This window comes from Haliotis rubra, unplaced genomic scaffold (assembly GCF_003918875.1).
Source record: "Haliotis rubra isolate DU_JTF1 unplaced genomic scaffold, ASM391887v1 Scf118, whole genome shotgun sequence".
Classification (NCBI taxonomy): Eukaryota; Metazoa; Mollusca; class Gastropoda; order Lepetellida; family Haliotidae; genus Haliotis; species Haliotis rubra.
Window position 1 is genome coordinate 1,648,883 of NW_025765092.1, and position 11,679 is coordinate 1,660,561.

An 11,679-nucleotide genomic window follows, 5' to 3' on the forward strand; every position below is an offset into this window, starting at 1 on the left:
ACTGGGGATATATCTGTCTGTGGGCAACATCCTCCTCCTCTCAACCTGCTCATTGCCATCTTCAGGTAACTTATACATTAGCAGGGTGGTGGGGTAGCCTAGTGGTAAAAGTGTCACTAAATGCCGCTACTGGGGATATATCTGTCTGTGGGCAACATCCTCCTCCTCAACCTGCTCATTGCCATCTTCAGGTAACTTATACATTAGCAGGGTGGTGGGGTAGCCTAGTGGTAAAAGTGTCACTTCAAATTAAGCTCGCTACTGGGGATATATCTGTCTGTGGGCAACATCCTCCTCCTCAACCTGCTCATTGCCATCTTCAGGTAACTTATACATTAGCAGGGTGGTGGGGTAGCCTAGTGGTAAAAGTGTCACTCGTTAAGCTACTGGGGATATATCTGTCTGTGGGCAACATCCTCCTCCTCAACCTGCTCATTGCCATCTTCAGGTAACTTATACATTAGCAGGGTGGTGGGGTAGCCTAGTGGTAAAAGTGTCACTCGTCGCTACTGGGGATATATCTGTCTGTGGGCAACATCCTCCTCCTCAACCTGCTCATTGCCATCTTCAGGTAACTTATACATTAGCAGGGTGGTGGGGTAGCCTAGTGGTAAAAGTGTCACTCGTCGCTACTGGGGATATATCTGTCTGTGGGCAACATCCTCCTCCTCAACCTGCTCATTGCCATCTTCAGGTAACTTATACATTAGCAGGGTGGTGGGGTAGCCTAGTGGTAAAAGTGTCACTCATCACGCTGAAGACCGGGTTCGATTCCCCACATTGGTACAATGTGTGAAGCCCATGTCGGGTGTCCCCTGCATTGATATTGCTGGAATATTGCTCAAAGAGGCGTAAAACAAACTCACTCACTCACAATACATAGCAAACTTGTGAAAAGGACAGCAGTGACTGTCTGACTGATGTCTCTTACGTAATGTCTTCAGTAACCCATGCTTGTTGTAAGAGGCAACTAACAAGATCAGGTCATCAGGCTCGCTGACTTGGTTGGCATGTGTCACTGTATCCCAACTGCATAAATCGATGCTCATGCTGTTGATCACTAGAGTTTCTGGCCCAGCAATATGGCTGGAATATGGAATAGCAAGAAACAAACAAACTCTTATGTCATATCTGTTAGTTGTTGATGGACACAAATGGAATGGGCAAGTGTGCACTTCGTTCCCAAGACTTGACCCTGACACAATTACGTATACCTTATTTCAATGGCAAACATGTTGCAGTATTATGTATGGAATAAACTTAAGTATGTCAACTAGTTCCCTATCATAATATATGAGAACATAGTGAAATATGGTTTTAACCAATACCCATTCCTGGTAAAGATACAAGTTACAAGATGTTTATTTGAAGAAAAGGCCAAATGACACAAAATTCAAATGATAATTAAACTCTATTTTACAGAATTACATATTTGGTTCTTTTGCTGTTTAGTACCGAAAACTATCGTAAGAAATTTGGCAACATTTCACAGTACAGTTGCTTGATTGACAAAAAAAGAAATATTGATATTACATTGTGGAACATTTGGAGGCAGACACTTGTCTATCATGTGCTTCTTGTTTCTAAGACCTGTGACGATCCGGGTTAGAATTGATCTTCTGTAACCCATGCTTGTTGTAAGAGGTGACTAACGGGACCGGGTGGTCAGGCTCACTGACTTGGTTGACACATGTAATTGTATCCCAATTACATAGATCGATGCTCATGCTGTTGGTCACTGGATTGTCTGGTCCAGACTTGATTATTTACAGACTGCCGCCAAATAGCTGGAATATTGCTGAGTGCTGCGTAAAACTAAACTCACTCACTCACTCTAATTAGTAACTCTCATGTGTTTCAGTCATGTGTTTGACACAGTGGAGGAGAACTCGATCGAGATCTGGAAGTTCCAGATGTACTACCTAGTGATGGAGTATGACATTAAGACCAGCATCATCCCGCCGTTTAACATCGTCAAGCACGCATACTACCTCATGAAGTGGATATTCAGGAAGACATGCTGCAAAAAGACAACAGAAAGTATGTGATAGGAACGTGTTGTGCTTCACGATCACTGACTTATTATCCCCGGCGCGAGTTTAGCGCGAAGCGGGGGATATAGTATTAGGCTCCGTCCGTCCGTCCGTACATACGTACGAATTGGAATATCTTAAGAACCGTTTACTAGATTCTTTTCATAATTGGTACCTATAGGTTCATCACAGTATAAGAAAGGTCCAAGTCAGGTTTGGTGACCTTGACCTTAATTTCAAGGTCACAAGGGGACTTTAACATTTTACCTGCATGTTAAGCTATCTCAAGAACTGTTCACTGGATTTTCTTCATATTCAATACAAAGCTTTATCTAGGGAAGGCGCAGGGCTCGGCCGATTTTGGTGACCTTTGGTGATTTTGTCAAGGTCACAGAGACACTTTGAAGATTTGAGCATGTTAACCTGAATTGTCAGCAAGATATTTCAAAAACAGTTCACTGGATCTTCTTCAAAGACTTTCATGACTTCCCTTAAATGTTTTTCAAAAAGCAATTTCTTTAGTACTATTTTTGCATATTTCATACACTATGACATTCATGTCAAAGTCAGTCTTGAAAATATGTGTGTGTTTGAACACCTAAAGAGCAAGACATCAAGAGAGGTTGACTGGTCATGTTTTTGTTGACATTTAACTTAAACTTTCATTACTTTATAAGTTTGATTTGATAATTTGCAGTGGGGGATTATGTCACCTTAGTGACAATGCTTGTTCAAAGTTGTCTGTGGTGTGATTTTCAAAAGATGCTCTGTTGGAGTCTTTTGTTTTGTCACTTATTATTCCATCAAGAGTAGACTTCAATATTTTGGGCCTTTATATAGGTATAACCATAACAATAGGTGGGCATGATGTGTTTACGTTTTCTTGACATTGCCACACATGAATAAATGTGGTCCTGTTTTTATTGGCCACTCAAATGCTGCTTCAATTGACACTTTTTCATTTATTTGACAACTCTCAAATGGACAGTGTGACCAAAAAGATTTTTACTACACCTTGCTGATCCTTAATGGCCATGGCAACTGTTTTATGGACCTACCAGTTCTTCAATGGACATGTCAATACTTAGATGATACATTGCAGGCAGTGGGGTAGTGTTGTTGTTAAAGCGTTTGCCTGTCTCGCTGAAGACCTGAGTTTGATTCCCCACATTGGTGCAGTCAGTGTGTGAAATAACCACTGGCCTGCTAGCCTGTGGCTGGTAAAAATTCACTTGGGCCAGTAAATCTCCACAGTCACTGGCCCGACTATCTAATGAATTTTCATGGGGTCATTTTGTAAATTAATAATAAGTTATAATACACTTTTAAATCATGCAAAATTATGGGCTGAAATGTTCATCATATTAGCAGCTTAATGATGAAACCTGTGTCATGCCGACAATATATTTTTTCATATTTAAGTAGTTTTGCTTTTGCTTAGTTTCTACATTCAAATTTTGGGCTTGTGAATTATTTTGTGGGCTAGTAACTTTCAGGCTAACTGGCCAGCAAAATTTGGAAACTATTTCGCACACATGGTACAATGTGTGAAGCCCATTTCTGGTGTCCCCTGCTGTAATATTGATGGAATATTGCTGAAAGCAGCGTAAAACTAAACTCACTGACCGACCGACTCACTCACTCACTCACTCACTCACTCATTGACATGGTCTACAATGACTTATATACTGACATCTTGACTGTGAGGTTAGCAGAATGATTATTTGTCTAACACTTTATCTATAACACTATTCAGCCCAGCAATACCTTCAGCGGCATCTGACATATCTGCAGCTGTTTGAGAAGGAGATGATGGCCAACCACCTCCGCCATGAGAAGGCCAGTCAGTCCAACACTCTGGAAACCAAGGTGAAGAACCTACAGAAGAGGTGAGTAGTGTCTTCAGTGACCAAGATCAGGTTGACCCCCAAGTACCTCCTGCTTATTATAAGAGACAGGGGTGGTGGGATAGCCTAGTGGTTAAAACGTTCACTGAAGACCTGTGTTCGATTCCCCATATGGGTACAATAATTGAAGCCCATTCCTGGTGTTCCCCGCCGTGATATTGCTGGAATATTGCTAAATTGGTGTAAAACCTCACTCACTCACTCACTCACTCACTCACTCACTCACTCACTCACTCACTCACTCACTCACTCTAAAACTAGAATGGGATTGGAGGGACTGTGAACTGTCTGTTATCCTGAATGTGTAGTGTAGATGGTTAATTACTGTAGTGTTAAGCAATCATAGCTTTACTGTTGGGTGTCGCTTGAATGGTCATGCTTCCAGGGATTGGTTTCCTGGTCCTCACTGAATTATAATAAAGTATGCAACTGACTTATTACAGAGCATGAGTTTTCCCAGGAGTGTCACATTGTGGTAAAGGCTTTTTGCATGCATGACACAGGGCATTCGCCCATGGTTTAGTGGATAGACTGTCTAGTGGTTTGATCCCTAGCCATATTGTACAAAAAGATGGTACTTGATGTTACCCTGCCTGGTGCTAGTTTTAAGGGCATAAAACAAGGACCTGTCAGCTTGGAGACAGCATACTGTGTCTGAGAGGTAACCATGTTAAACATGAGTGCGATATCTCAGGAGGTTAACACTAAATAAGGGACCGTTCATAATTTATGGCTAGGGGGGGGGTGATGATGATTTTTATGGAAAAGCATGTACAATGTGAATCAACCCCACCCCCTAAATTTATGTACAAAAAAGTGACCCCCCTGTATGACCCATCAATGACCCATATCTTTATGTACAAAACTGGTGACACCCCACCCACCCCAAGTACGTGTGTAAAAACATTGCTGACCCACACCAGCTTCCCAGAAGAAAGTGGGTAACCCCCTTCTTAAATCCTCACACACACACGCATGTACGCACGCCATAAATTATGAATGGTCCCTAACTGGCATTAGTCTGCCCCGGAAGAAGCAGCCATGGACACTAGCACACATACACACTTTTTAATTTAAGTGCAATGATCAAAGTGTTAAAGCACATTCCTACTGATCTCACTTGACACAGGGATAACTGAAAAACTGTTTGAAGCACTCTGATATCCCACTCTCTAAGTCACTGGATGTTGTGGTAGCCTTGTGCTTAAAGCATTTTTCGTCACACCAAAGTCCCAGGTTCGATACCCCACATGGGTACAATGTGTGAAGCCCATTTCTGGTGTCCCCTGCTGTGATATTGCTGGAATATTGCTAAAACTAAAGCTCACTCACTCTAAGCCACTCACTGACATCTTGATTTTTGAAAACTGATAGACAAGGTGTTTTCTACAAAAACCAACAAAGATCTTTGTTTCTAAACTGATAAATGTTTCCTTAACTAATCAAAATAGTCATAGGACTTTGTGCAAGTGGCCAGGAGCTCAGGACTTTGTGCAAGTGGCCAGGAACTCAGGTTAATGTCAGAATGACCAATAAATCTGAATAATCTGTGTTTAAAGTTTATAAATAATTCTCATTTCAGAGTTGATGAATTGACCAAGTTGATTGAGGATGAACTCATAGCGGAACAACATGGTTTCGGCATAGATGCTACAACACTCGGGCAAACACAGACCCTGCCTCTGCCTGTGAAGGAACAAGAACAAGAAAAGAAAGTATCAAGATGGCCGTCAGTTAAGAGGGTCCTAAAGCTGCGGGATGAAGAACAGAGGTTACAGGATGGGCTCAACATTGATAACCTTTTCGCTGAGGCCCCCGAAGACCTTTACAACAAAAATAAGTTAGAGGTGAGTGTTGTAGATATAATGGTTGGTTGTTTGTTGTTCAACGCCGCACTCAGCAATATTCCAGCTGTATGGCTGCGGTCCGTAAATAATGGAGTCTGGACCAGACAATCCAGTGATCAACAGCATGAGCCTCAATCTATACAACTGGGATACAATGACATGTGTCAACCAAGTCAGCGAGCCAGACTGCCCGATCCTGTAAGTCACCTCTTATGATAAGCATGGGTTGCTAAAGATTATAGCTAAAATACATGGAATTATCATGAAATGGCCCTCCAATTATCAGAAATTTTTGGGCTGCTGCAAATGATATTGGACTGCTTAACCTTAACGACGGGCCACTATCAATTCTGTTGTCAAGTGATGTCAAAGTGGGTGTGTGGGCTTACGGTTCATTCGACATTGGCTTTGGACTGGCAGATATTCTGGGTCAAACAAGTCAAAGCAACCCGAATTCCCGCTTTAAATACCGGTAATATTGGCTTTCTTGCTGGTGCTAACCTTAACAATTGCACTATTAACGTTGTTGTTGGACCAAAACCGAACACTGACATAGTTTGACATGTTGCAGGCTATGGTCTTGTCAAAGGCCAAGGTCGAATATCGTCACTTTCTGTTGTGACGTCACTTGAATTGTTCGATGACATAATTGCATCCGGGCAGTCAACCCCGTCAGAAGTTGGTTTTGAGTAAACTTATAGTCAAATTCCTTCATTGTTTCCTTTTTCTTTTCAACACAAATTCCATGTATTTTAGCAATAATAACGGTAATGCTATTTTCGAGGGCATTATCATTTGCAGAAGCCCCCGGTCATTTTCAACTGCCCTCCTTCGTCAGGCAGTTAATGGATGACCTCGGGCTTCTGCAAATGATAATGCCCTGAAAAATAGCATTACCCTTATACCAATTCTAACCCAGATCTTCAAGAGTCTGTTGATTTAATAGTGATTTGACAACATTTGAGTTGGTGTGGTTGCTTGACTTAACTAATGATGAACCCTGTGATGGAATCAGGGGAAGAAGAGTTCCCTAGTAATTCAACCTTGTAGGAAGAGATGACAGTAAATCAGGGTCCATTTCACAAAGTAATCCAATTGAGCGCTGTAAGCTGCCAGTAAAAGAATCTTGAAAATTTTCACACAAACCCCTAAATGAAGTGATACATTTTCGGTGTTTGCTCTTGGGGGCTTGACTGACTGACTGAGTTTGGTTTTACGCTGCTTTAAGCAATATTCCAGCAACATCACAGTGGGGGACACCAGAAATGGGCTTCACACATTGTGCCCATGTGGGGATTCGAACCCGGGTCTTTGGCGTGACGAGCCAACGCTTTAACCATTAGGCTACCCCACCGCCCCTCTTGGGGGCTTGATGATAGTGAACTGGGAAAAAGTTTACAACTGACTTACTCTTTGCCACATGAACTTACATTTGTTAGTCAGGTACAATATTGCAATCTAATAAGAAACACCTCCCCCCTCCTTACCCCTTCAGACAGACAGACAGTTGGACAGATGGTTGGACACAGACATACAGACACATTGAGTTTTTGTGTTGCTTTATAACATTATTACTTTTCAAATCCTCATGAATCTGATAATGAAAGACCATTCTAAAATTGTATTCCATGTTCTCCAATCATTGTGATATTAATTTCAGGGTGAAATGTCAAGAAACAAGGTGATCATCACATTTTTGTTTGTCTGATAATCTTTTATGCCACGTGACACCATCACAGATACAAGTTGAGCATGTTAATAATATATTCATTGTATTTTAGAATTATATCTGATTAGGGACTGGCCATTTATTATACAAGACCTTGCCCCCCTCCCAGTTTTGGTAGCATGTGGTGATATTTAGCAATGTCCCCCAAAGCCCCACACCATTTTTATAGTGTGAAATTAATGAGCTTATTCCTACTCCCCTACCACAGATGTGCCTACCTTGGCTGCAATACATTTTGTCGCTGTGTAATTTTTTTCATGAAAGCCTGGCGACCCCCACACCCCACCCCCTTTAATCTCAGAAGCCCCCTCCACTGTAGCAAATGTCCATTCTCAAAATGAAAGTACAAAATTATGAAACTCTGAAACATTCATGACACTCCATGAAAGTATTGTAAATGAAGATTTGTATGATGCATGTAGACACAGAATTGTAATACTAACTGTTGTTAGTTTGTTCTCATTCTCCCTCCTTGTACTTAGCCACTAACATGATCATCTTTTATAACCTTATCCATAGTGGACTTTTATATATATTCCATTCCTTTGTCATGTGAAATATCACCAGAATTCATAATACATCTTTGCTTAAAACTAATATATTATCAAGAAAGAAGAAAAAGACATGGTATCTTCTGTCTTGTAATATTATCTAATAATTTTGTAACTGTTTAGATTGTTTCCAATTTTTCATTTAAATATTTTATCTTGTTTTTGGTTTTTAAAAGTTACAGATCACTTGTAATGAAATTAGTACACATGATAAAAATGTTGTTACATCATTAATGTTTTTGTAAATTTGAAAATACTTGGAGTGAGACAATGAGACTTTCTAACCAGTTTACCACCGATAGGTTCGGTGCATGCTGTTTGTTTGTGTGTTAAGTAAATCCTCACATTGCTATAAGAACGCTGTATGTAAATAATCGGGTCTGGATCAGACAGTCCAGTGATTAACCTCATAAGCAAATCTAACCCGGATGTTCACAGGTCACTTTGCATGTGATGCTCAAACATTCCATGGAAGCATTGAGTTTCCACTCTTACTTATGTTTCTGTGGGGAGTAGCACAGTGGGAGGTGTGTTTGCTCACACTAAAAGTTTTTGTCTGTGTCCCAGCTTGTTGTTGTGTCCATGTTTGTGAGACTGTTGCAAAGCTACTAAAACATAACAGGAATGTTACTTTTCTTGGTTTTTGTGTGTGTTTAGAGTTTGGGGATTTGTGGAGCATTGACTCTGGTTGTGTCACTTAGGAGTGACAGGATCCTATGATAATGGGTTTGAACTCAGATTAACCTTCATTATCATCTATGGTTTGTTGGAAGTAGGGGGGGGTGGGGGTTATGTTTGGAACAGGTGACTTTGTTCCTTTAAAGAGTTCTGTCACTTAGAGTGACAGGATCCTATGATAATGAGTTTGAACTCAGATTAACCTTCATTATCAACTATGGTTTGTGGGAGTAGGGGGTGGGGGTGAGAGTGTGGGGATGTTTGGAACAGGTGACTCTGTTCCTTTAAAGAGTTCTGTTAGACAGGATCCTATGATTGTGTCACTTAGGAGTAGGGGTGGGGTGTGACAGGATCCTATGATAATGAGTTTGAACTCAGATTAACCTTCATTATCATCTATGGTTTGTTGGAAGTAGGCGTGGGTGGGGATGTTTGGAACAGGTGACTCTGTTCCTTTATAGAGTTGTGTCACTTAGGAGTGACAGGATCCTATGATAATGAGTTTGAACTCAGATTCACCTTCATTATCAACTATGGTTTGTGGGAAGTAGGGGGGATGGGGTGGGGGTTGGGATGTTTGGAACAGGTGGCCCTGTTCCTTTATAGAGTTGTGTCACATCGGAGTGACAGGATCCTATGATAATGAGTTTGAACCTAGATTCACCTTCATTGTCATCACTGGTTTGTCAGCACCACCCTCATGAGTTTCACCATTGAGGTAGAGATGCTGCATTATCTTGGGCTTTGCTCCCAGCATGCTATGTTAAGGTGTGATTTTAGATATCAGACTGGAATGGCTTGAGCAGAAGTTGCTGTGTATTGAATGGTCACTAGGTAAACTAGCTCTCAGCTATTGTCTTGCTGAGTTTGTTTACATCATACCCCAACAGCATTGATCAATAATCTCAGTGACATTAAGGTAGGCAGAGACATGGCACATTCTGTTTAAAGGGTGTGTGACATTTTAAGGCAATATACCAGCAATATGGCTGTAAGTAATCCAGTCTGGACCAGACAATCCAGTGATCACATTCTGTTTAAACGGTGTGTGAGTGAGTTTAGTTTTACGCCATACTTGGCAATATTCCAGCTATATGACAGTGGTCTGTAAGTAATCCAGTCTGGACCAGACAATCCAGTGATCACATTCTGTTTAAAGTAATACATAAAGTATTAAAGATGTAAATACCAATAAAACAAATCTTATATTTTGGATTACACTTTCTCAGTAAAGTACAGATTCTTGTACTTTTGGGGGTTGAGTCCCACTCAGGATTTGAACCAACAGTCTCCGAGTGAGGCACCTAATCGCCAGCACACAAAATCTGCAATCTAACCCACTCAGCCAGGAAGTCTGATAAGTGGTAGTATAAATCATGTGTTTTGTGTACCCCTCTGACAAGTGTAAAGTGTCACAGCTCCAATGGACGAAACTATGAATAAAGAATGCCTTAAGTGGTCAAATGTAACAAATGTTACTGAGAAAGTGTAATCCCAAATAAAACATAAGTTACATTTGACCTTTGTGTATTTGTATATGCCGGTAGCTAGATATTGGTGTTTTCTTCTGTTGCCTGATTTGGTAAAGTCAAATGGTGTCAGATCTGATTTTCAATTTTCAATTTCAATTGTCAATTTTCAGGGCATCACTAAACAGTTGTTGGGATCTGCTTAAAATTTTACATGCAACAACAACTTTCTAGTTCTGGGCACAGATCAAAAGATTTTGTAAGAAAAGATGCATTGTGTTGATATTTCTTCTTCTTTTTCTAGGATGTTGTAATGGATGAAGTGAAGAAGAAACACAAGAAGAAGAAGGCAAAGAAGGATCCAAAGAGGGAGTCGAAGAAGGAGAAGAAGAAGAGGAAGAAAGACAGATTTGAAGAAGATGAAGACAAGGAGCTGAACATCAACCTTGCGGATTATGAGCCTAAGCCGGAGTATTTGTACAAGCATATGAACAGTGACAGCTCCCCGACCAGGGGTCATCCACTTCCTCAGATGCCCCGAGGATTAATCCCGTTGTCCCCAAGACAAAGTTTCTTGAAATCCAGGTCAGAGGCACTACCTTGGAGCGAATCAGAGGAAGATTTATATGAGAAGCAGACGTCAAGAAATCTGAATCCTCTGAACATTCAGACTAAGGAAATTCCTCGAGAACTGCAGTCACCTGATTTTTCTGATGATGAGAATGTTTCGAAGTCGGCTCATAGTTCTCGATTATTGGTGAACAGACGTGCAAGGAGACAGGAGAGAAAACGTATTTCAGATCTGGAGGAACGGTTGATGGAGCTGGAGAGATCTAGTGCATCCCAAGACCACAGCTATGTGAGGAATAAGTATCGGTAGATATGAAGCTGTGATAAAAAAAAAAAAATGATGAACAACATAAGATGAATAAGATTTTTCAGTGGTGTGAGAGAAGGTTAGAAGTCACATTGTCACAGCAAACAATTCAATATGCATAAACACGACCCATGGTTTGTGAAATTTTATTTACAACTATTTTCAATGATGTGTGATCCATTAGCACAACAGTTCATGCTGAAACTACTTTTACAAAAAGGAGATAAAATTGACAAACCCAAGCAGACAAATTCCCAACCCACTGACACCATTACTTGAAGTAATATTCTTCAAAGTGATTTCCAAAAGATGTTTATCCCTTAAGCCAAAACTAACAAATATGTGTGTTTCTGGCTTCATGACTGACATAAATCTAGCAACTTCAACCGTATGCCATTTTTTTCTTATTTCACAGTAACATTCCTGTATTTTATTCTACTCTTGTATTTGTTTCATGATAGACACACCAGTCATTGTCATTGTCATTGTCATATTGGACACTTGATTGTCCTTTGAAAGCAGGTTTTGCTACCAGATTGCAAAGTACTGATATTTCAAAGAAAACAGGGGGGTCGGGGTATCCTAATG

The 11,679-nt window shown here is 40.6% G+C and overlaps 1 protein-coding gene across 1 annotated transcript in view; it reads left to right on the plus strand.

Annotated features, from left to right (window-relative positions):
* Nucleotides 1-11,094, plus strand: part of LOC124259337 (transient receptor potential cation channel subfamily M member 3-like) — a 57,254-nt gene extending 46,160 nt beyond the window's left edge. Inside the window, 5 exon segments of the mRNA XM_046693463.1 lie at nucleotides 1,862-2,040; nucleotides 3,790-3,922; nucleotides 5,523-5,787; nucleotides 7,448-7,468; nucleotides 10,519-11,094. Of these exon segments, the coding sequence (XP_046549419.1) occupies nucleotides 1,862-2,040; nucleotides 3,790-3,922; nucleotides 5,523-5,787; nucleotides 7,448-7,468; nucleotides 10,519-11,094 (1,174 nt within the window).
* The last annotated feature ends 585 nt before the right edge of the window (nucleotides 11,095-11,679 follow it).